The 26,791-nt window shown below is 38.7% G+C and overlaps 1 protein-coding gene across 2 annotated transcripts in view; it reads right to left on the bottom strand.

Annotated features, from left to right (window-relative positions):
- Window positions 1-26,791, bottom strand: part of arap2 (ArfGAP with RhoGAP domain, ankyrin repeat and PH domain 2) — a 138,755-nt gene that overhangs the window by 10,046 nt on the left and 101,918 nt on the right. For both annotated transcript variants that reach the window (XM_067579056.1, XM_067579055.1), the window contains 12 exons: window positions 25,699-25,801; window positions 24,784-24,982; window positions 19,116-19,179; window positions 18,406-18,569; window positions 17,400-17,612; window positions 17,037-17,142; window positions 13,032-13,179; window positions 11,031-11,108; window positions 4,965-5,039; window positions 4,106-4,223; window positions 1,436-1,564; window positions 4-137 (listed from right to left, as the gene is read on the bottom strand). In XM_067579056.1, coding sequence (XP_067435157.1) covers window positions 4-137; window positions 1,436-1,564; window positions 4,106-4,223; window positions 4,965-5,039; window positions 11,031-11,108; window positions 13,032-13,179; window positions 17,037-17,142; window positions 17,400-17,612; window positions 18,406-18,569; window positions 19,116-19,179; window positions 24,784-24,982; window positions 25,699-25,801 — 1,531 coding nt within the window. The remainder of the gene's footprint in view (window positions 1-3; window positions 138-1,435; window positions 1,565-4,105; window positions 4,224-4,964; window positions 5,040-11,030; window positions 11,109-13,031; window positions 13,180-17,036; window positions 17,143-17,399; window positions 17,613-18,405; window positions 18,570-19,115; window positions 19,180-24,783; window positions 24,983-25,698; window positions 25,802-26,791) is intronic.

Below are 26,791 nucleotides of genomic sequence, written 5' to 3'. Positions count from 1 at the left end.
TACTTTGATATCTCTGTAGAGCAGCAACTGCTCCGCACGCAGCACAACGTATTTGTCCTGGAATTTGTGGCCTGACAGCAGTTTGCTGGATCCATCGTTGAACTTCAGATAGTCGCCTTTTATAAACTGCCTTTGGTCTGTGGTGAGACAGAATGACATCGATTAAATGCTGTAGGAACGTTCTCTTTCACCCGAAAATGGATGGACAAGTCCTTGAAAAAGTGCTGAAAGGTTTAGCACTTTGATATTTTATCAATAGAGTTTTGTTTTTTTTTTATCTGAAAAAAGTGAGATGTCCCATTCACCAACATTCACTGATTTCAGCTTTTCAAATGTGAGAGTTACTGATTTTATCTGTAAATTCACTGTAAATTTAAACACCACATCAGTGTCTTTGCAGGTTTTAGCTCCTTAACTACAAAATATGTATACGTAATAATTTTCCTGACTATTTTTGCGTGCATGCTGTACATTTAGATTTTTGGATGTGTTTTTCCAACAGTTCCAGGCGGTTTCCATTCATTTCTTTGCAGTCTGAAAATAAAGTAGCAGACTCTGGCTTGAGTTGTGTAATCCATCACAGTGAACAACAAATCTGCAATTATTTTTGTCAAAGTTACATTATCACTGTGTGTTGAGGTCGTTAAAGGGGATCTACGTCAATTTTTCAAATGACGTACTTTAAGGCAACGTCTGTTTGAAGTTTGAAAAGGAAAAAAAAAAAAAGATGGTTTTGACAAAACGGAAGAATCCATGGAATAAAAAAAGATTGATTTTGTTACTTAAAAATAAAAACTGCGCCCTTGTGAATCCGACAGTGTTATAGCAGTGCAGTGCTAAACTGATGGAGCATTCTTTTAAAGCACTGATTGATAAGAGTCCACCAGTAATGTAACTCACACACAAAATAATTCAGACCTGATGTTCACTGGTATGGATTAAACAACTCGAGCAAGTTTAGAGAGTCTGCTAGTTTGTTTTTTATGCTGTACAGAGAAGAAAACCAATGGATGCCTGGTGTAGCAGAAAAAAAAAGTTTTTAAAACTGAAAAAAACCAAAAAAAACCAAACTGGTTTGTAAAATGTTGAGCTGTGGTATGTGACCCACTGGTGTGGTCCTTTAATATCTTGGGTTTTGGACTATTGGTTGCACAAAACAAATTATTTTAAGGAGTCACTTGGGCTCTGGGAAGGTGTAATGGGCCTCTTTGTTTTTACTGTTTTCTGATATTTCATAGAGTTAACAAGTAATAAGAAATGTAATCAACAGATTAATTGATTGTGTAAATAATCATGAGATGCAGCTGTATGATGAAATAAAAATTAATGAATTTTACAGTAACAGTGCATGTGGGAAAAAGAAGATACACTCTCTGCAAGCTCTGCAATAAAGGGAACATTTTAATGGCCTCGTGCCACCGTTTGCATACTATACCTTTCCCATCAGCCACTCTTTCGGCCCCTGCAAACTTCTTCATGACAAGAAAAGCAGAGCTAGGGCATTCCAGTGTGCTCCACTCCAGCACCTGCTCAAGAATCTTCTCACTGTGGTGCAACGGTCGCTCTGTTAAAGACCGCGGGGGTCAGAAAGAAGAGCAAGATCAGCAGCTACATCTAGGAGCAACGGTTAAACAGAAACTTCCAGTCTTACATAAACTCTAAATGCCTAAAACACAATCATTATGTTGTTGTTCTCCCGGTTTTCATCAGAGAGTAGTTCAAATTATCTCTAGCATATCAGGACATGATTATAAAAACACACCCATGTGCAAAATAGACCTATTATCTCTCCCTAATTGGTGAACAGGGTACATGCTATCAACCAAAAAAAAAAAAAAAACAAGTAGATAATTTGTGTACCACCGCCCCTGCTCTGATGCCTCCATCTACATTCTACAGTTTTTCATAACCGAAGGAGGTAAAAAGAGCCACAATGGCATAACTTATTCATAACAGTGGGCTTATCTTCTCTCTGGAATCTCTGTAGACCCAGGCCATGGAATTAGTTCCTCATTTCCCAAAAAATATTAGCTCCCCTTTTCTGCCTATTGTCCTCGATAACAGTGTTTATCTGTAGCTATCCTCCAAAATGACTAATTAACACACTTTATGGTTTTATGAGCAAAACCTGTCACGCTGCCGCCTTCAAAATAGCTTGACTGTTTACTCTTCCACAGACATATTGTCTTGGCATGGAAAATATGCTGAACCGTCAGCAAATATATTCAGTATTCAACACACCTTCATTTTTAGAAGAGGACGGCGTGTCCTCTGTAACTTTGTGAGGAGGAAAACAAACATAAGAGCGCGCTGTAAACTCTCAGTGAACTGATGAAAAAAGGTGCACAGGGACCGCCAGCTAAGCAACTTTGCGACAAAGCTCAACTCTGACTTCCTCTCGCCCGCCGCTTCCTGCCTGTGATCAAATGAAGCTGTGCGAGGCATGAGGTGGCGTCAATGCATATTAATGTAAGATGAGGTGGGTCAGCTCCCTAGGTCGAGCATGCAAGGGAGATAACGGTAATTTATGACATATGATGGTAAAAAATGATTAATTAATGTGCATATCATCAAACCCGACGATGCTTGGCTAATTTCTCAGTGTGGCTTCCATGTTCACAGACACTGGTTCATTAGAGAGATAGCATACTCTTCTAATCATGAGGTCCTCGGATGAGAGGAAGTGTGATCTTGCGCTGAATCAGAATAGCCATTTAAAACGGTGATTTGACGCATCAATCACTAATTGGATATACTGTGCGTGAGAATAAAAAGTTTAGACTGAAGACTTTGACTGCAGTGAGATGTTTGATTTGACAGCAGAGTTACCTTTGATTCAAGATATGAAACAGTGGTTAGTCTAAAGCCTGATCCAAAATCCTTTAAACTGATCTACAGATGACAGTTCAGATCAGGCAACAGGAGCCTGTCAAGGTATCATCTAATGGCAAGAAAAAAAAAATCTCCATTTCTCCAATCTGTCCATGATTACAACTAATAGCCGTCAGTAATTCAGGTAAAGACTGGAGTGATACATACATACTCTAATAGAAAAAACAGATATAAGAATTCACTGATTGTGCAGAAATATATTGATATTAAGACATAGCTGCAATCTAAAATATAAAAGGCATTCGTTTTCATAAAGATCAGCATATTTATAAGGCCTTTGTGAATCTAGCATTTAAATTAAAGAATAAATGAATTCTTGACCTTACTGTCTAACAAATAGGAAGAATGATTTTTTTGTGAAGATTTACCGAAGGTTGCTGTATAATTTTATTCAACTGGCTTCCACCGAGTGATAATTGGTGAACAAGCTTTTGGTGTCAGCTTGAACTATCTGAGGTTAAGAATAGCATGTTGCCTTTTGCAAGGAACCCAGGTATTGATTAAACTGCATCACAGTGCAGATGAGTTCAGTGGGTTTAAGTTTACTGAAGAAGCACCTGTTCACCATGTCAGGAATGAATATACTGTAGCACTTATTGAAGAAAGACGTAACCAAACTGTAATTAGACTTTAGTTGCAATAAGAAGATATTGGAATGAAACAAAGGGACGAAAAAACTCATTTAGGGTGAACATTTTGTTCAATTACATATTTCATTTTGTAGATCAGTGTGTTGATGTAGAGACGAGTCACGGTAAACTTATTCTTGAAAAAGTTGGTACCAGCCATGCCCCTTTAAAGTGATGTTTATTTAAACTTGCATTTGACTATAATTTGCAAGCAGTATAACCAAAGACTGAAGTTCCCGTCTCTGATTGTTAATTCAAATGGTTTTCAGAGGCATGATGAGGTAAAACTAATTATCCAGTATTGGAGAAATGCAAGCAAAAATAAACAGAATTCGCTTATGAGAAATACTTTCATTCATCCATTCAAGAATTATCTTGCAAGCCCTTGAGCGGTCACGACCCCTTAAGTTGGGTCTCCAGGCCAACTCGCACTTCTGCAAATGAAAATAAGTGCAGCTCTTCATCCCATTAACCACGACTGTGACTGGTGGAGATAATTATACCTCACTGTTTGAAATGCAGTGTTTTCAACATGCTTAGGGAACTGAATGAGCGCTACGAGCTGACTGGAAAATCCTGCATACCTAGTTCTCCGTTCTCAATTACTTCAAAGGTGGTCCACAAGTCATCGGTGTTAAAGGTGATGTTCCTCATACTCAGCGCGCTTTCTGCGAGCTCCGTAGACCGCATGCTGGGAGAGACCTACCACAAACACAGCAAAGAGATAAATGCATACCTGGGCAAACAACAAAACAAATAAAAAAAAAAAAGAAACAGTCAAACAAAAAGAGCTCATCCTGCATATGAAAGCTCTGTGGATCAATACCAATATGCCTTCAACCGTTTCTCCCTTTGAAAAGTCATTCAAAATCTAACATGTAACATAGCCATGTACACTGATTAAATACTTGCTTCTTTGTGGGGTTATTAGCTGTACCTGAACAGGATTGAATAAAGCAATTGTGCTACCAGGCTCCACAGAGAGAAAGTGGAGTATTAAAGTCAAACTGTGCTTCTGAGCACTCCTCTTTAACCCCATCCCTATTCTACCACTGCTGACGACCTGTGAAAGGAGTCTGTAACCTACAGCGGCCTGCGTGCCTTGTAAAATGCAATTACTCACACAATTAAATCAGACGTTTCTTTGATTAGTTCGCATTTGATTTATTTCAGTGGCGGTAATCCCATCAGGTTAAACCACAAATGTCTCGGCCCTATTCTATCAACCTCTCCACCTCTCATTCTACAAACCCTCATCCCTCATTCTTTCTCCTGCTTCACCTGCCTTCATCCTTTCCCCCGCCCTCCCTCCCTCTCTCTTATTCACCCCACCACCTCAGGACATATGAGAAAGCAGGCGTACATGCAAGTGCCCACATGCAGGCTGAAATTACAGATTACACATTAACACACATACACACACACACACACACACGCTTAAACCTTGATTAAACAGCAGTTCTCTGGTTTTCTCTTTTCCAGGTACACCTCGAAGATCAAGTCCCCAGCTGGAGAGAACTGGGGAGGGGAGAGAGAAACGAAGAAGAAAAAAATAGAGTGAGACAGAGAGATCTGTTGAATTACAAAAACAATACAGCTGGATTAATTGGCTTTTCTTCTAAATTCCTGCTCCAGTGTGGCATGAATCTAAATGGAGAAAAGTGAGAGAAACGGTTAGAGGATTTGTGGAAACCAAAGGTCGTTTTTGGAGCTAGAGGCAAAGTAACCCGGTAGCGTTAATGGAATGCAAAAACCTGGCTAAATAAAAAGCACATGTGTGAGACAAACCTGCAAAGGTGGAGGCGCAGGGTGCATGTTTCATCTACACTAAAACTGAAATGCTCTCTTCAGGTGTTAACTTAAAGTGTGTTGTCAGTTTAAAAATGTTTTGAAGATGCACCTTGAGAAATGTTCAGGGGTGATTATGGAAATAGAAAAATACCAAAAGCAACATGCTAAAATGAACCCAGTAGAGATGCCAAGAGACATGAGAGATATGGGTTCACTATAAGTCTTCTCTCAATCTTGTTTTTAATAAAAAGCATGCCGCATTGTAGAAAAGGAAATATTTCTATCCAACTCTAGAACCTTTAGAAACTGTTGCTTTTCTATAAATCAAATGTTGCATTTTCCTACTGCAAGGGCCTTGGTTTTAGTATTCCACTGTACTTACATTCATATGAGAAAGTTACAATAGCTAATGAATGTATGCAAATGAAACGTTAGAGGTTTAATGCAACATGAGTTCCTTAGATTTCGAAGCCTTTGTGGCAGTCAAACTTTGAAGGAATAGTTAAACATTTTGGAAAATACCCTTATACGCTTTCTAACTGAGAGTTAGATGCCTTATGAAGCTACAAAAAAAGAAAAATTACAAAAACCTACCATAGCACGTCTAAAACTAACTAATAAAAGATGCATCATTTGTTTAATCCATACACAAACAAAAATACAAAAACTACAAGTTGTGCTTTTATGGTGAGTTACGTGCTCTTTAACCACAAACTTGTTGGTCTTACATTTCTGTTTTGTACAGTACAACAAGATACAACCTGTTAATTAATGAGCTTTAAAGGTGTTGGTCAATTTATTTTGTTGTTTTGTTTGTAGAGAGTCAGGCTAGTTAGCTGTATCCCCCTGCTTCCAGTCTTTAAACTAGGCTATGCTAGCTGTCTCCTAGCTCTAGCTAGCTTAACGCAAAAACATGAGTAGGAACAATCTCTAGGGCTGTAGTCTGATTACTGAACGTACTGAACATTTACTGAATCAGTGTGTCTCCTATAATTATCACGACAAGAACCCACGCATGGCCAAAAAAATATGTTTTTAATGCCAAAAATAACGCCAAATATCCATTCATTCAGAAATCAATAGTGTTTGGGAGCCTCTGTACAGCGCTGTTTGGTACTTGAGTCTATGTCTGTGTCGTTAACTTGTCAGTCTGGCAGTAAATGTTCAGCACAGACTACAGTGTGTCACTTAATAAATGCTAAAAAGTCATGTCTGTTGTTTCCCCAAGTGCTGGAAAAGTGAAGGGGGTTAGCAACAATGGGTTAGCCTAACCTGAAGACATGAAATAGAGAACAGAGAAACCAAGATTTTCTTTGGTTGACTACAGCCCTAACAATCTCATCATCTTCCTAAAATATAGAGTTATTCCTTTAAAAGACAATCAATAAGAGCAAGCAGATTATTTTGTCATTCCTCTGTGATATACAAACCTCATTTTACAATATTTATATATTAAATATATATAAAAATATATTAAGAAACCAATGCTCAGGTTTCAGTGAATATGAGGACAGAGGTTGATTAATGGCAGTGAAAAACAATGTTTGCTATTTGCCTTTTTCCAACAGCAGCTCAACAGGTAGAAGAGAAAGGAGAAAAAAAAATTATAATTTGAGTGAAATTAAAAGGAAGACTTTTAAGTGACCTTTGTGGCTGACATTCAAGAGGTCAAATTCCAAAAGTATTGCTCTTGTCAGTACAAATCATGACACCTTTCTCCAACCGTTGGAGCTAATCCTCACTGCATCCAATTAAAAACGGATTCTATTAGTGTGAAAATCCAGAGAAGTTAAGAGAGACTGTGAAAATGTAGCTTATTTCTAAAGAGACAGGGTCACAGTTAAGGCACCAAATCCGGATTTCTGGCAGTACGAGGGGAGTGGTAATCCATCTCTAGAAAATGAACAACTAAGTGAGCACGAAAAGGTTTCTTTTCCTTTGGCTATCTGGAAATTACAGTTACTTTTCCTTTGTTATTTTAATGTGCAGGTGACTGAGGTCCATTATTGGCTTGAGCTGAGAGAACTGTTGCATGATAAGAGAAGGAAGCCACTTCCGACTCAAATAGCCCTAAAATGACATACTGTAGAAATTACAGTCATTCAAACCAATGGAGCAAAAGCTGTAATTGTGAAAATGTCATATACAGATATGGGGCCATGTTGGTTTGCTCAGTACACTTTTTCTCCTTCCTTTTCATTGTTATGTGATGGGAGGAAGACTGCAGGCACACTTTACAAACAGCATTTGTTGAGTGAAAAAGAAAGAAAGAAAATAAAGATGTTGACAGCTTGTAGCAAAAAAAGCAACAAAAGGAAGTCTTAGGCCCAAATCAGACGAAGCACTTTCTCCAGGTTGCGAAACGTCAGATGTACCACACTGCTTTTTTTGTTGAAGGCTACAATTTTTAAAAAAAAGCGGTTTCTTTTTTGTTGTTGTTGCTAGACAACCACCGAATCGCCTGTCCATAACTGTTTTTTGCTGTGACGTGAACTCACTCTAGGCCTGCTGTTTTCTGTTCAGATCATGGTAACTGTGGTCGGTAAAGTCATATAGCTCCAGGTATACAGCAACAGCCACTACTAACTCAGTTTGTCCCACACCGGTCTGGTTATCTCCACTTGTTGTTGTCACCACTGCAGAATGCCCCTTCTCAATTCATGCGATTGGACAATGGGAAAAAACGCAAATGACGTTGGGCTTTTCCACTCTGAATTGAAGTTTTTTCAACTCGAGGCCTTCAGGGCGCTCCTGCAAAAACACAAGGCGCTCAACAACGTAAAAGCAGCGAGCAAAAAGCGTCACTCATTGAAAACAATAAAACAAAAAGCCGCCCCGGCCTAATAAAAAGCGCTTTGTCTGATCAAGGCCTTAAATGGTCTAACAGCTGATGGGGAGATTTCTCAGCAACGAGTAAGAAAAACAGTAACGCTTTATTCAAAATGAAGGCATTTTTAATCTTCACCAAAGTCATACTCCCTGGACTGGCTCTGACTGTTAATGCAAGTATTGATTTTAAAGTGCCACTTCCAACTTACAAGACATGACATCGCCTTGCACCTCATTATATCACTGATTTACTCACTCCCTGAGTCCAAATAGTAAATGGACTGCATGTATATAGCACTTTTCTAGTCTGAAAGTGCTTTACATTACATTGTTCCCCAATTCACACTCATATTCATACACTGATGGCAGAGGCTGCCATGCAAGGTGCCCACCAGGAGGAGTTTCTAATGCTCATTCACACACACTCGCACACACTGATGGGAGCAATTTGGGGTTCAGTATCTTGTCCAAGGACACTTCCACATGCGGACTGGAGGAGCCAGGGATCAAACTGCCGATCTTCCGATTAGTGAACCACCTGCTCTACCTCTGAGCCACAGCTGCCCAAATACATACTATCTACTTGCAAGCCTGCTTGTCATTCTCTGTCTTTAAAAGGAAACAGATGAGGTCAAAATCTTAACCTGCAAGGTCCGAGCCCTCTGAGACAAGCTTCCTGCAAATGTCAAAAGCACACCTTGTATTGGTATTCAAGTGCACACCACAGAGATTTTATTCAGCAAAGCCTACATCCTATACCCTTAAGTCCTTTAACTTTTCCCTTTGTTTGGTAAGGTTTATACTGTAGGCTGAATAGTTATCTTAAACTGTTTTATCTTTAAATAACCACAGTCTTGAATGTGTGTTTTTAACCAAACTAGTGGGATTTGTTAGGGAGGTGTTTGTGTTTAGTGCTAATTAGCAAATGTTAGCAGGCTAACATGCTAAACTTTGCATGCTATACATCAGCATGTGAGCGCTGTGTTAACATCCTGATAAACTGTGCCTAACATACAGATGCTGCTAGCATGGTTGAAGTCTCATCAGACAAAAGTTTACGTAATTTTGCCCAGTGAGGGAAACTAACACCATTTTCAGAAGAAATAGCTTTAACATTCCTGAGTTTGTCGAGTAATTCATCTCTAAGAGACAAAAATCTAAAAGACGAATGTTCCCCTTCACTCAAAAATGTGTTTTTCTTCCTGTTCCTTCCCCTGTATTTTTGAGCTTCCCTGTGCAGAATGATGTATGTGCAGGGTTATACACTAGAAAGCTGTTTTCACATTCATCTGCTGAAAGTGGAAAGTTTCTCTTTGCTCACTGAAAATCAGTGTTTAAGTCGTGCGCCTACGAGTATGATTTGTGACATCACAGCTAGTTTGGAGCCAATCGTGGGCCAGTATTCAACTTACACAAGTGTGATGTAGAAGCTTAAACCGCCAGTACACACTAAGAAATTGACTTTTCAGTGAAGTTTAGGAGACATCTTGTGTTCAGCAGTTGAACTTTTGAAATGAAAAATATTTTGCATTTTCATAGATTCTGGAAGGAGTAGATGTCATTATAAGGATTTTAACAAGATAATTTAAGTTTTTTTGTAGAAAAAACATATTAGACACAAATTATTATTCAAAGTAAAGCATTTTATATACATCTTAAAACAATGCCTGGAGTCTTTTAATATTTTCACAACCATCCAACATCATTTTCACAATTGTCTGTTATTGAAAATATGACGTCTAAAAGAAAATTTTACTCTATTTTTACCTAGATCCTAAAAGGTATAATTTAAATCCTTTCCATTGTCCATTGAATAAAAGACCACTGAGATAGCTTTTTACATGATAGCTTATATAAACCTGAGCCACATACACTATAAATAAACTTGCATACATACATAACCACCGCAATAACAGCCTTTACAATCTGTGGGTGGAAAAATTACATTATTATTACCCTTTTTTTCACATTTCTTCAGGTTGAGAGCTACTAAAAAGCAGCTGCATGAAATGAATAAATATAACAGATATTTTCAGGGTTTCAACTTTTAACTTTCACTTTGCTTTTCACTTCCAAATAAGTGGTTCAAATGATTGGGTTCAATCGTTCTGTAGCTTGTGGTCTCCACGACGGAGCGGCGAGTGAAATGTTAAACTATGAAAATGAGGGAGTCCTAAGTAAAAAGAAGTGATTAATGTAGCATTTAAATGATTTTAAGCATTTAAATTTTAAATCACCCCTGAAATAAGCTTATCCATTATCTCGACGCGGAAATCGTATACATGCTGGTTTGTAATTACACTAAAATGACTGCCCTTAATGAAAATAATAACTTTCATGTTTTTCTGCCATATCATACCCAGGTAAAACCAGACAAGTTGAGTCTATAACTAAAATGTCGTCCCAATTTTCACCTCCGACAGCTTTATAATAGCACTGGCTTTCCACTGAGTAACCCTTATGCCCCACAGTGCCAGACGTGTTGTGAAAACCTACGGACAAGGTGGAGGGAAAGGGGAAAGAGCAGAGAGGAGCGGGCATAAACAACTTATTTCAGATTTCAACAACAGCAGCAGCATGTGATTTAATTTTTTTCCCCCCCAGTTATCTGAACCAAATGTTTTTCTAGGCTGAGGCATCCAGGCATAAAGTACCTGCCGTAAAGGTTAACAGGAACAAAGCCCTTTTTTCCTCACCCGCCTGCTCCTGCCTCCTCCGCCTTCCCCTTATCCCCTCCCTCATTTTAGCTAGAAAAACAGGAAACCTGCTCAAATGAAGCCCTGATTTGAGAGACCCTGACGCATGCCGGCGAATCAATACACACACACGCGGACAAACAAACAGAACACCCGTTGGGGATTGCTATTTGGGCTCTGCAGCTTGACTTACTGTGGTGTCCTTTTTGTCGTTCCAGCGTGTGATGAAACTATTCTCTCTCTCCATCTGTTGCACCTGGTCTTCATTGACCTGTTGGAAACACACACACACACACACACACATACACACACACACACCTTAATTCGAAATCACTTGAAGAGAAACTTTTCAAGTACACTACTTTGTGAAAAACATGAGGTTGCTTCGTTGAACCATTTTGGATGGTATTCTTAATTTCAGCACTTAAATATCAATCATGGCTGACTAGATAAAACCAAGAAAAAGGTCATACGCAAAGTGTAGAACTGGGTCGTTCAGCTAACACTTCTAAAACTAATTTTCGAAGAAGGAAGTTGGCTGGGAGTGTTTGACACAGCTCAGCACCAAGTGAATACTCTTTTCTTTCACAAAAGCTCTGGGTGGGAAATTACATTTTTTATTCCAACTTTTTTTTTTTTTTTTTTTTTTTTTTTTTAACAGCATTATCATTTTCAGAGAACAATTTGCTTTGTTAGAGTTATACGAATGGCAGAGAAGATTGCGGGGGGAGAAAAAAAACCTCACAAACGCACGCTCGTCGTGTGTGTGTTTAGGCCTGATAATGGGCCCCGTCAACGACATCCAGCACAGAACTGGTGCTTTAATTAGCGAGACGCCTCACTCGTTTTATGTCACAGCGTGTGTATTCACTGCTATTGGGCTCATGATTGGTTGAGCTTAATGGCTATTTGTCATGCGAATGATGGCGTCCCAAACCGATTTGGAGTTAATGCTCCTCCTTTAACGTCAGAACAAGAGGGATCCAGGCGTTCCGCTGGGGAATTAGCAGTCGCTCGGTGCTGCGTATCCCATAAGCCAGGCGGCTCTCCAAGGGTAACACTGATCCCACACCCCTGCTCATCCGCACATCAGCAAAGTCAAGCCTATTGTGGAGATTTGGCAACAACAGTTCTGCTTCCCAGATGGCTGAAGTAACAGAGTGTGAATAAAGTCATGCCTGCAGCATGGTTTAGATATGCAATATGGTAATACGTGGATGTTTTATTTTTTTCATCTGTCATTGATTATTGGTAGGAGTGATTCTTAATCCAGTAGGCCTGCTACTACTGCACTACACCTGGGCTACAGTTGCTATCTAGCCGGGATCCATGATAAACACATCTGACAGTGACAAAGTGAAGCGTAGTCATAGAGCTATAAAGTAAGTGGTGGTAAACACAGCTGGGAAGGAGTTTAGAGAACAATATGTATATTTTTCAATTATGGATGGTCATGGTGCAATATACATAATGTATACAATGCATAATTTATTGAGAAGCACACCATCGGTCACTTGTTTTCACTTTATTTAGTAATGAAATTTTGTTCAGTAGACCTTCACCGGTAAAATTCATTTACAATTCAAAAAGTAAATCTTTTAAAAGTGCACCCTACCAACTTCACATATAAATCTAGTCATTAAGAGTATTATTCATCCCGCGGAAACAGTTGTATGTCTTCTATTACTGCTCAGTCATAGGGGAATTTGTTCCCCCCCCCATCACTGTTATATTTTTATGCTATAAATACGGTTCCTCACATATGGAACAAAGTCATTAGCCTTGCTTCTTTTTGGCTCAAGCGAAAGATGTCCGTTGTTATGTTTTGTTCTAGGTGACCTGTTTTCTGGAGATGTGTACACATAAAAAATTGTAAAAAACAATTTCTGATTTGTCATGAGTTGTAACCATGTAGGCTTTAATGTAGACAGTCAGAATATCTATCTGTGATATCATGGGTTTTTTTTACTCTATGGTTATATTTTTATTAATTATATAATGTGTGTTTATGCAATGAAAACCTGATGTTATGTAACTTACAGGTTGGAAGACCTATATCATGTAACCGTGCTCAGCTCAGCCCTTTGTTAACCTCCTCATTGTCTCCCAATGACTTCCTCTCCATTATCAACACATTCAAAGGGCAAAAAACAAACAAACGAAAAAAAAAAAAAACAGAACATGTTTGACTCACACTGAAGAGCGTAATGTAGTTGTTGATGAGGTCATGGACCACGTTAATTTCCTGTGGGGTTTGTCCTCCAGTCTGGAACAGGCAGGAGGAGAACACAGAGGCCAGTTTTTCACTCGGCATCTGGTTGAGGTGGGAACACTGCTGAATCCTGAATCATCACAGGGAGAAACATATTTAGAAACCCAAATGTACCTACACACATTCAGCAGCGCACACACAATAGTTCCTACCACACAGTATAGCATTGTACAACACCTATTTTAACACACACACACACGTTAATGTGTGTGTCTAGAATTGTCCTCCATCAATATGCTAAGGAAATAAATGGAGGTGGCCATCGGGTATATTGTGATACAAATGTCCAAGAGAGAATGATAATGTTTTATGTAAATTAACCTCCCTCACACATTTGTATCAGAATGTACATGATGGCTAGAAACAAGCTGTCTGCAACAGATCTTGAACGCTCACTCCGGCCTACATTCTGTGATTAATGGCAGCCGATGCCTGCTTGGCCTTTCCTTTATTTTAGATTAGATTAGATTCAACTTAATTGTCACACCTTCAAGCGGGTAGCCCTGTTGTAATGGAGATGCAAATCCCTGCCACGCTGGGCTGACATAAAATGATGAAATTTAAGCTCCGATATCAGATTTTCAAACCAATTAATAGACATTAGTCTCTATCAGTATCATCAATACAGAACACTATTCTGTATTGATGATTTATTGAGGATTTCCAGGTCTAATAGCGGACCACGACGTGCCGGTCAACATGCCGACCATAATCAACTGACATATCAAACTCATTCACATCACATTCCTGAAATAAATACATTCAAATAAAACTGAATTATTATTTTTTTCTATAATTTATTTTGTCTTGAGTTTTAGAGAGAGGTCTTTGTACAAGATTTTAGATTCCTACTTGAACCAGACAGCAGCAGCAGGAGGGCTATTAACAAAACAAAATATGTGGCCAGTAACACATGGCCACACATGGGGGATGCGCAAACTATTCATTCAACTATTCAAACAAAACCCCCTCCCTTAACCCACTTATGGAAAAAGGGGAGAGATGGCATTAAATATTAAATATTTCTCCCCCTAATCTTCAAAGATTCATATTTGGATTGAATACACGTGACGTCAGAGCAAGACGGGATCAAGTCAGACACAAATCTAACCGCCAGGCATCGTATACTTTTATCAGCCAGAGAGACAGAAAACATTCAGTAACCAAATATTACAGATAGCCTACAATATGAACATTACGTAATTATTTGATTCTTGTCAGCATTATGAACTGAAATAAGAGAAAACTTTCGGTAACAAGTGGGACATGTAGATTCTCCTCTGATCAGACGTGAAGCCCTGACAGAATATTTAATAGATGAAGATCTATCAAAGATGAAATTTCTGCTCCTGTCCACTTGCATTTCGAGTATTGATTGGTGTTTATTCCTTTATTTATTTGCACATAACAAAATACATTTTTTTAATAAAATATCTGATATGTACACAAATTCATTGACATATATGTTACAAAAAAAATACTTTTACCTGCATATACTCAGCTATACATTCATTTAAAGTAAATAAACACCTCTGCAGGAAGGCAGGAAGCTAAAAGCTGATAGCAAAACCTCTCCCAAAAACTCAAGACAAGATAAACAGCGTTACACTTTCCAGATGAGACACAGCTCATCTTGAATGAGCCGAATAGTTTTCACGTAGGACAGGAATTATATCACTTGACTTCGCCTTCCTCGTTGCTCTTTTACCAGACAACGCACGGCTCCACGAACCAGACAGAATAGCGACCCCACATGGTGTCTACATTGAAACCGGTTTTATCAGTGCATATTTCGGGCTGTGTGAATTTCATACATTTCATAATGACTTAAGCTGAAATAATAGGGGATGCATAACTCAGTAGCAACAATCAGTTCTGCCGAATAATGCATGCACTGCTTAACACTCAGTAATGACACTTCAAATCAAAGTTTGATAGGAATCAAATGGTTTTATCAGCACTTACTTTATTTGATCGACTTTGACACAGTGAATTTGACACCCCGCATTCATTTTTCCGCATTTAAAAACCTCATTTTAATATAACTGAAAATCCTATGCTTAAAAACACAAATCGACAAAGAACACAGAGGAATTCGACCTAAGAAATATTGAATATTATTATTTAACTATTAAAACTTGACAGATGGTTGTGCTGTATGGTTGTAGACGGTACCTACAGTAGAGAGACAGAGAGAAACTGCATCTGCACTGCTCACATGTGCCACCTGGTGGTTGTTCGTGTGCACTGCGACTACTCCTGAATACATTATTTCACCTCCCCCCCTTCACATTACCGCGGTATTACTGCAGTAATCACGTCAATTGACACGAATAACATCTGTATCTCTTACTCTCTCAATCTCGCATGCCCACACATACTGTACACTCAGACACAAACACACACAGAAATGTTGGGCCTCGGTCCAAATTCAGCAAAGGGCCAATTAAGTCTTCTCCAAACAATCTACATCATTAACATAATGCAGCTAAATCACAACTATCCACTGCAGGTTTCTGTGGGGATGTTGTGTAATGTGAGCATCAGTGAATGAGACATCAAGACAGCAAAGTGTATCTTAATGCAACTAGAGGGGAGAGAACAAACAGGTTTGCAGTGTGAGGTAGCTGCAGGGAAGGAACCAAGCTGTGAAGCTAGATTTAGTGTGTGTGTGTGTTTGTATTCCTACATCATGCAGAACAGTGTATTATTGTTTCCAAATATCAGAGTCGTATTCACAAAACATTCTAAGGCTAAAAGTAGCTCGTAAGTGGCCGAGTTAGTAGAAACCCCTAAAAACAAGGGTCATAACTTTAGGACTCCTACATTTCGGTGTAAGTGTAAGGAAAAAGGCATTTTAGTGCTAAAAGTAGCCCATGAGTCTGAGAGAAGTTCCAGCCAGCCCAGAGGACTCCTGAAGTTTTGGTCTAAGTGTAAGTCAGAAAGCATTTTAACGCTAAAAATAGCTCCTAAGTCTGAGAGAAGTTAGAGGCAGCCTCCTAAAGACACTACGACCTGCTCATGATCAGTCAGATTCTGCAGGTAATGAGCCTCGTTGTGTCAGTATGATGGAAAAATACAACAATAACGAACTTTTAAAAGCATATTTTGATGGCAGGTGAGTTAATAAGCTCACCGGAGATGACAGTTTGCACAACTCTCCACTACTCTTGACACTGAGATTAGAAAAAATACACTTTGCAGTACTGATGAACTTGAAATATTGCTGCTGTCTGTGAGAATTAATCCTTAAATGATAAATGTACTCTTCAGATCCACATTTGTTTGACAGTTCAAGTAAATAACTGATGTCATGCATGGTAATAACGTCGATCCCGCCCCCTCGCTTAGCTCAAGAGTTCTCTCAGTCTTTCAGTAAAAAGTTGAGCTCAGCAGCTTTGTGATTAGTTCTTAAGACAGCTTGCACATTGTAACTTATTACTATGTTTATTCTTTTTTAACTTACACTGACTCTACAGTGAGCAAATGACTGACTGAGAATAAATACGTTTATGAAACATATCCGGAAACTTGTGTTTTCGACATCAGCTGTGTGATTGCTAATGGCCAGAGTTTTAATAATAAGCCACTCAATCTGTCTTACTTGGAAAATGCCAACAAACGGTACAAACAATATGGGATTGATTTATCATTTTCAACCAAAGGACACTGTTTATTCAGTGACAAAATAGCTTTTTTCCTTCCAGCTTGTACTTTGAATGATCCACTCCACAGTATGTCTAATGAAATATGACGTTGCAAATTCAGCAATAAATGTTGTTTTGTCATCTTCATGTTGTGTTTTTGATGTTTTTAGTGGTTTAGACCAATCTTTCTATTGGAAAAATAAAGTTTACTTTGACATTGACCTTGACTAGTACAAGCTGCTCTAACTCTGTGTGTGTGTGTGTGTGTGTGTGTGTATACCTGTAAAGATGCTGGAGCAGAGCTTCAAGGGTTGACCTGTTTATCTTAGGCAAACTCTCTATGAAAGTGGAGTACTTTTTCACTCTCTGCTTCTCGTCCTTCTCATCTACAAAACCACACAGATGAGAGCAATGCTTTCAAATAACGCCAAATATACTAAAGTATAAATTAAGACACTAGTATGACACACAAATGAAATGAGGGTAATGCTACACTCTAATTACTGAGCATTTAAATATTTGTTATTTTATCATGGTGTAATTCTATTAACACTATATCCCATTGTTTAACATCAGCATATTTTTGCTTATCACGTCACTCCAATAAACGTCCCCACCTCCACCCACCAGACACCTCACGTACCCAGAGCTGACACCCAGTATGGATAGAGCTCCTTGGTCAGCAGTGCATCTTCCGCCTGGGATAAGAAGTCCTTCAGGGTGCCCGCGACGTCCTCCAAATGGTGTTCCTTCTCTCTCAGCTTGACGTTACGGGCGTTGCGAGTGAACTCCTCCAGGAGGAGGGCCACTCGGCCAGGGTCTCCCGGCTTCTGGTAGACCCCCTCCTGGCACAAACCTGGATACAATGACAGAAGAAGGACATTATAGATGGATGATTAAATAAGGAAATTGGCTTTTTCCAAGATTGAAGACAATGAAATTGTTCAGCTCATCACTTTATGACTTCTGCTTTTTCTATTTTCTTTTTAAATAGTCACTGTCTGATGATGAATAGCCTCTGATGGGTAGTGTCTGCAACAGCAAATGACAGCAGGTAGATTTCTATATAACTAAATACAATTATAGGGTAATAACCAACCTCATGTATACTTTCAGTTGTGGGATTTAACAACATTATATAAGCACATTTGAATCTAAATTGCAGGTAGAATAAAATTGTCGGTGTAAGGTATATTAACCTTCTGTAACACTTTACAGTTTCAGTTAGAGTTAACTTTTACGCCAGTCCCTCATTACATTGCATACTAGTTATAATGATACTGTAGAAGTCTCCATTTGCATTTATTATGCATTTCCAAGGCAAAAGGCAACATGTAATATAGATTTTGTGTGTGTGTGTGTGTGTGTGTGTGTGTATGTGTGTTTATGTTTTACAAATAACTTTGGACGGAGGAATCCCGCAGTGACAGTGCAGGGAAAAAAGTTGGACTGCATTTGCTACATTTCTAAAAATACAGCGAAAACAGAGATAATGTCACAGCATTATGCTCGACAACATTAGAAAGCATGAAATTCTCAGCACGACGCAGCATGCTGGATGAATCAGTTCCTCAAGGGGAAATCATAATAATAGTCATGCAGAACTTATTTTTTAAAACTTTTCACCCCTTAAATATAATGGGACTCACCATACTGAGTGACAAAAGCGATGCAACTGTCCACTATAATGGGGACACCGTTTTTCGTCAGCTGCTGGTCGCTGAGCGCATTGCCGTCAGTGCCTGCAGCCTGTGTGATGGCAGAGTGCCACAGTGTGAAGTCCATCTTGTTGAAGCCATGGATGTAAACTGTTCTATTTAAAAAAAAAAAAGGAGGAAAAAGATAATTATCAATGAAGCATTCCTTGATATAATTTTAAGTAACGATATTCATATTTCAAGACCCAAAGTTGTTCACAGTATTTGGAAAAGCACAGCTAAGTCATTAAATAAACAACCAACAAGATTAAAGGAATCTAAAAGCGCTTCTACAGAACACACATCTATAAACAACCGCCGTTTCTCCCGCGAGGTTTGATCAAAAACACACAAACGAACAGCAATTAACGCAGTAAGCACAAAGTCTTGTTGCATTACTCTAAAAGGGAGCCTCAAACTGTGGGCTTGTGTGAGGACTAAGATGTGTTACGTGCCATCTCATCTCTTCTCTCTAACCGAAGCAGGCAGTCTAGCAAGGCCTTAATTACCTTGGATGCACTTGGATTACAGTAAGTAAAGTGCATTTGGACTAACAAGACAAAGGATAACCAAAGCTAACAAACGCTGTATAATGCATAGTGTTGCTGTATCGCAAATAAGTTACCAATTAGCAAACCTTTTTTTTTTAGAGACTGACATACCTTCCGCCCTCCACCATCAGCAGAACTTGGATCTTGTCCTCACCCTCGGTATGTGTAGAGACAGCTGTGGGAGGAGGGAAAGGGCAACAAGTTGTAGAAAACGCAGGCTCCGAAAACTTTGTGCGTTCAAAGAGCAACATTTTTCTGCGCTAATGCAAAGTAATGTGTTGGTAACAGTTTAGATTTGGCATTTGCAGTTGTCAAAAGCATGAGCACTTAGAAGCTTTTGCCATGAAACGTGGATGTCGGTGCATTCATTACCTGCCACTGAAAGGTCTCAGTATTCATTTACTTTACAGGTCGATCATGGCAAATAATACATTGTACAATATGTCTAGACACATTTTGAGTAGTCTTTTCAAATGTGCAGACATACAATAGAAGAAAAAAAGAAGAAAAGCCAAATGTATCCCATTGGAGTTAATAGTGTTTCCTTGTTGTGATAGCAAACATGAATTCAGTTTTTGTGTCACTGACTTATTGAAGGGAGTGAAGTGGGGCATCAATACTGGTATCAATGGTCATCAAGCTTCACACAAGGTTGGTTTAAATGCAACTGAATAAAATGATACCAACTTTGTACTTTACACACTTGCATACACACACACACACACAAAAAAAATTCTGCCAGTCTTCATCTGTACAAGCAGTCTTTTGAAATATAAATAACAGTGAAAAGATACAGAGAAACTGGGCTAAGGGACTCGAAAAGCTCTGCCGTAATCTCTTCTGTGGGTTCAAACAGCTGCTTGGATCATGGCAACAATCACAGACAACAGAAAAAGTACAAAAAAAAGATATGAGACTCTCTGCAGCCGCAAATCTCATAGCAACATCTGGCACTTTTATTGTTATCAAGTTCCCATTGGTTGTGCTCAAATAATGGATATATACTGTATATGAAAGAAATTTGAAAATAGTGAAGAACCTGGAACCTTCACCTAAACAAACAGTTGATTTTATGAGCAAGCTAACTAGCTACCTCTCACTCCTACCACTCATTTAATCAGCAGATTTCCCAAAAACGCAGAACTATGTCTTTAATCCTAGCATGCCAACTAACCAAACTATGGATCATTTGAGTAACATTAAGAAATGCTGTCTTTGGACGATATTTTCTGTGTACTGTATGGATAATTTCCTAATCGTCGCAAAAGAACAACTCCCTTTCTATTTCTTTTACCAAATACTACAATCTCTGTATCTGCTTCATTTAATTAAAATTGATTTTGTGTGGGGAAGAAGCCTGGTAAAAGAGATTTCCGTGCTGTTTCTTCCTTTGAAAATCATTGCCAATGCAAAATATTACACGTGTTATTTTGTCTAACAAAATCTCCTTTGTTAGACTCCTAACAAGAGATTGTCTCCTTTGTATGGGCCTTTGTATGTTGAGCTAAACAGCTAAAACAATTAATCCCCCAAAAGTCTCTCTTAACAAAATAATCTTTTTTTTTATTTCTTAAGCTTTTTATTTTGTTTGGCAGATTTTCAAGGGCACAGTATTTCATTCTGATCCAAACTACAAGAGAAGAAAGGAGAAAACTTTACAGATTGATATTGACTTGTGAGAGGTTTGTTAACAGTGTTATCAGGTAAATGCAAAACCACTTATCATCACAGCAATCCTCCTTTATCCTTCTTGCAGCTCAGTGGGAAATTTTTTATTACTTAATATGTTAGTGTGATAAGGAACTAAATCTGCGGCCTTGTTTCCTCTATAATTTGTACTGGGCGTCCTTTTAAAGAGATTTCCGTGCTGTTTCTTCCTTTGAAAATCATTGCCAATGCACATTTTCAGTAGGAACATTAAGGGGGATTATTACAAAGGATTTGCGGCCGTTTTTAGGCGCTAAACAGCCAAATTGGATTTGTTCTCATTTACTTAAGGACTGCATCGAGTTTTGGCGCTGGTGAAATGAAAGAAAAGTTGCATCGCTGAAGATTATGTGTTTTGTCTTCTGCAATATGCATTTTAATGTGGGCCTTTGGAGGTGCAACATCTGGCCGCCACAGTAGATTACCACACCACATACTGACCACTGAGTTAACTGCGTCTGAAACTCAACATCTGGAAAAAATGATTGAAGCAGCCAGTAATGCTTGTTAAGTAGGCCGTGATATTTTTCTGTTTACAGCAATTTATTTTCACATAAATGCATAAAACAAAGAAACGATCCTGGATTTGTTTATTAAAGAATTATGACAAAGGTATGCACTGATGAGACAATTACACAGTTGGAAAAATAAACCTGTCAGTGCTCTCTGATAGACAAATTATATAATAGTAACACTGTTTCTAAATTACTTCAAACAGATCTTTGGCATTTCAGTATTGCAACTTCTTGTTATCTATCAGTCAACATATATCTAATAAGCTAATATTGACCAATTATAATGGCTGGCCAATTTATCACTCAGGCTCTGATGCAATCTCCTATTAACTACATATCCTTTATACTAAATATTATATATGTTATCCCCCAATATGTACTGTGTGGCTACAAACTGCAACAGCAGCATCCCCAGTTTGACTCCAGCCAGGGTCCTTTGTTGCATGTCACAACCCATCTCTCTCGCCTAATTTCCTGTCTGGCTCGATACAATCAACTGTCAAATATGCCAAAAATAATCTTAAGAAAAAAGGTTGAGAGGACTTGTAACATTCAGAGTAGTACTGCGATACTGGATTGGTTTTATTAACTTAAATGTACTTGAAGTATTTACTGTGCAGCTGTAGATTTTAACAGTACTGGAGGTAGGAAAATATTTGTATATATTGTAACAGAAGTAGGTGTTGTTACTCAGTTAACCTTAAGTAACTTCCAGTTGAACATGACTCTTCAGTACCAGTTTGCTGTGATTGCAGTATCTTAGAAAATGAAAAGAAAAAAAAAATCTAATTCTGCCTTTAAATGAACCTCAGTGTAGACACTGAAGTTTGACTTAATTTGACTACTAAATATGCTGGACTGCAGTCTTGTGTTGATGCCTATCTTAATTTTTAGATGATTGAGCAGAGCAATGGGATTAACATTTTTTCTCTATTTATCTACTGCCTTAAGAGAAATCTACTGAGAAAATTGCAGTGAATGAGTTCATAGTTAATGTGCTTATCTTGTTTGAAAACCTTTCATTTCAGAAAGTTCTGGGTGGGAAGGCTGATTTGTGAAATGTGACAGGTTAATGATTATCCAACTGTATCTGTCATTTTCTCCTCATTTTACTTTGGCGCTAGTTATTTGTGCGGCAGACATCTTGACACAAGACATCACAAAAAGATCAATCCTCTCTCGACTACACAGCTGAGCCCCCAGGAAGCCATTTTAAGAGGTAGTGCACTCCCGCTCTTCAGGGGATATGATATTTTTTTTTCTCTCTCTTTCACTTGTGAACTTATTTATTTATATAGCACTTTTTAAAAACAGAGTTACAAAGTGCCAAGAGAAATGAATACTGAACAATTGACAAAAATCAATAAAACAGTTTGAACAGAAAGCTTAAGACTTTAAAAAAAATAGTCCAAATATAGAACAAATGACAGAAAAAGCAAAAGATAAGCATCTTCACCTTACAGTAAGAAAACCCTTTAGTAAGTTTTGAGAAGTGATTTAGAAAATGATCAGAACTCGGCCAGCCTGAGGTAAAAAAAAAAAAAAAAAAAAACAGGAACAGACTGCTTGCAATGAGTTCCTGATGCAGTTTGAAGTGCAGCATATTTGAAGCATGTAGCGATTTTAATTGAAAAGTGTATTTATTTAATCCCTCGCTGCTACACAGGGGCACCTTTCATGTGGCGGTGTCACTGTAGAGAAAATAACAGTTAATCCCATGTCACAGACTGTGATTCCTAAAGGGATCCTTTCAATGCTCCAGAACCTACCATCCCCCGACAAAACACAGTCCCTTCTGGCGCTGACGGCTCCCCAGCTGTGACAAATATGGTTGGAGAAAGCCGGGAATAAAAATGAACACCGCCGCTGTTCTTTATCCCGCCCCAGGTGAGAAGATGGGGCGGCACTTTGCGCGATTTGATCCACGTCGGGCTGTAAATGGATTAAAAAGATCCATTGATTTTCCCCTCCTTCTGTTCGCACATCACACTGGCGCAATCGATTGAAATATTCCAAATTCTTTATCATCTGCCGAGTGTGTGTGTGTGAACTTCTGAGCCTTCAGCCCCTACTGGCAGCTTCCTCCACTGACTGTCCTATAAAAATAACTGGTCCATGTTAGTGGGCAGTGGATACAGTACCATTATACTGTGAATATTTCAGATTTTTATAATGACGAAAGCAAACAACTGTCACATGACAATTTCATTTGAGCCATATTTTAATTGGTGTTTGCTTGAAGATGCTTGAAGTAATAATGATCTTTACTGACCTCATATTAACAGAACATCTTCTCACATACAGGCCTGTGGCACCTTGTCACAATCCTGCAGTCTTGTCAAAGCATGGTCCGATAATGGACGAGTAAGCTACAGTAGCCAATTAGAGCAGAGATCCAACCAGAAGTGTGTAATGGTGTGAGAAGCTGAAATGTGTTCTGACACTGGCCGCTTGCATGCGTCGTCCAACATTATTAAGTAGTTATAAATGCGAGTAGTAGGAGGGTGTTATGGATTGGTAGTTATTTGGGGAATTACAGAGTGTATGTGAGAGTGATGCGTGAATTTTAAAAAGCCAGAAAGTTACTGTGAAAAGAGTTACTGCAGTTGACCGCTGACACTATTAACCACAAACAGATTTGGTCATTTCATGCTGTGCGGTTATAATGATCTGATTTATTGCCTATTAAAAGCTCCACTTATGCTATTTAGCAAGGGACATATAGCTGATGTAAACAGCATTTTGGGGGAAAAAAAATTGCTGAGTCTGAGAAAACTACCCTGATGATGTTGGCAGTGTTATCTGGGCTTGGAAACAAATTTATAACAACAATCTCTTATTACAAACTGGGGGCAAGGAGTATGGAATATCTAGACATTTACAAGGCAGAGGTGGTCAAACTAAACAAGACTAATGGTTGCATTATGGGAAATGTAGTGTTTTTGCAGCTTACTCCCATACTAGGTACTAAAGATCAGGATATCTCTGGCACTGTTGGTTTGATTTTCTTTTTGTTAATCTATCTCATGTGAGTCTTCCAACTTGATGGAAGTACAATACAAAATTTGTGGTGTACCCATTTAAAAATAAGTTGAAGGTGTTTCTTTTCTGTATTTACTGATGCGAGAGGTCCATCATGTTCAGTTCAGTTCAGAATATATGGTGAGACAGTAAAATTATGAACCAAAATAAATGATTTTCACTGAAATCTGATGTGAAGTAAATTGTGGTTTTGCATGAAAATCAATTTTGGTTGTGACAGTTGTGACCTTTAAGGGGACAGAGAGAGCTGAAGAGTTCAAAGCGGAGGAAGCTCTGTCACTCTATCCTTTCTTAAAGTATGAACTACTCAATAAACGAGATGCAGTTTGCAGTCAGTCATAAGCGAGGAAGTACAGATACATCTCTTGCAAGAGTAGTAGAGGTCAATACGTCCCCAAGCTTCCAGAAACGTCTGTTTTTCCAGGGTGCACAAATAAATTTTCCTTCTTGCTAGGCATTATTAAATAGTGAGAAACAAAAATAATAATAATAATGCACATAAGCAGCAAGCTTACTGAGCTCATGCAGTTGTTTGAGTTGAAGGACTTCCTCCTCTCCTGCCTCTTCTCCTGAACTGAAGTGCAGGGCAGAGCCTTCCAGCGCGAACCAGCCCAGTCTCCAGTGGTACAGGTCGTGGCCTTCTTTGTAGTGGAGTTTGCCAATCAGCTCGCTGTCTCTCTGCACCAGTCCCTCCACTTTAGAAGGGATGAAGCACTGCGAGTCAGGCACATAAACAAAAAAAAAAAAAAAAGAGAGAGAGAACAGGAGTTGAATTAAGAACTTTCACAATTAACTGTGAAACTTTTTACTGTGGAGTGTCACCTCAAAAAAAAAATTACAACACAGAACAGGTACAGATTTCTTCTTGAAACGATAAACCTTTGCTCAGTTTCTGGTCTCTGGCTGAATTATATTCCAAGTACATTTCCCTCCCTCCTGCTCCGCTCTGTCTGGCCATTGATCTGCGATTCAAATTGAAATACGGAGGTGTGAAAAGCCTATGGTACAGATGGAGAGACATACGGGCTAATGCAGCTATACCTCCCACTATCTCTGACTGGGTCGACTGGGATTAAACAGATAAAAAAAAAAGGGAATAGGAGACATATTTATGTAAGGTGTTATTACAAGATCCTGTCAGCATGTGGGGGAAGAGATAGCAAGACCACTTGTCTTACTGAAAGGAGCACAGGCAGCATGGGGCTCACTGAGGACAATGTGTGCCAGTGTGTGTGTGTGAATGTTGGAAAGTAGCAGAATGAATGAAGAAGTGCTATACGGATCTGCTGTAGTTCTGCTGTGGCGCATATTCACACAAGTTCCTTCTTTGTAACTTTAAGTGGAAAAACAAACTTATAAAAAGGAGGCAATGAAAATAAGTGTGCTTTTGTGTGTGTGTGTGTGTGTGTACTGTATGTAAAGTGTGTCACCTTTGTTAGCGCCTGGATCCAGTCGTGCTGCGTTTCCTGTGTTTCAGCTCCGACAATCAGTACTCGCTCTGTCTGCAGGTACAGCTCCACGGTAAACACAGCCCTGCCAGAGACACACAGCTCACTATGAAATATGTGGAATGGGAAAAAAAAAAGTCCTCACGAGCATACACACACATACAGAAAGCAGGCAAAACTATGTACAGTTGCAACACATTAAATTAAAAAGATACATACAATACAACAAGACTAAGCAAGCCTAGTTTTATCGATAGATAGATAGATAGATAGATAGATAGATAGATAGATAGATAGATAGATAGATAGATAGATAGATAGATAGATAGATATCATCTTGGGGTTTGATCTGGTATTAACCTGCATCTCTCCTTTTTCTGCAGGTGATCATTAGTGTAACCTGGAACACCTGAGGGCCCCACGGTGTTTCCGGATTATTTAAGTCTGGCTGCAGCAGGCAGTTGGCTCTCCCTTTTCCCCTCTACCGACACCTGTTTGGTTTGGTTTAGTTATGTTGCCTTAGTTTTGTTATGTTTTACTTACTTGCACCTTACACTCACACACACACATATCTTACCCCCATGCACACCATACACCACTGACGCTATTAATATCCACACCTCATGCTTTAATTATATTTAGTTACCTTGTCTCCCTTTTTGTTGTGACTTCCTGAGCCGGGTCATAACACATGTAAGTTAAATCTGCATAGTCAAGCACTGATAAAAATGGGGCCTTTACAATCTGCAACCTACTGCTAAAAGAGAGGCACTGCTTTTTCCTAAAAAAGAAACCTAATTGAAATTTAAGCTTTTTAGTCACTTCCTCAACATGAGTTTTAAAAGATAATTTTTCATCTTACCAGATACCCAGGTACTTATAACATGGGACTTTTTTAATTTGAGCCCCAGATATTGTACTAATATTAAAACTAATAGTAAAAGGATTTTTCATTTGGGATCTGGTGAAGAGCGTTTAATCAGTCTTATCTGGATTTAGTAAAAGCTAAAGATGAATCAGGACCTTTTGAATAGCTAAAAAAAATCTGACTTTAAGTCAGACAAAGCTTTGTAAA

The sequence above is a fragment of the Thunnus thynnus genome, chromosome 22 (genome assembly GCF_963924715.1).
Source record: "Thunnus thynnus chromosome 22, fThuThy2.1, whole genome shotgun sequence".
Classification (NCBI taxonomy): domain Eukaryota; kingdom Metazoa; phylum Chordata; class Actinopteri; order Scombriformes; family Scombridae; genus Thunnus; species Thunnus thynnus.
Note: the sequence above shows the minus strand (reverse complement) of the source record. Positions and strands in the feature narration are given on the sequence as shown.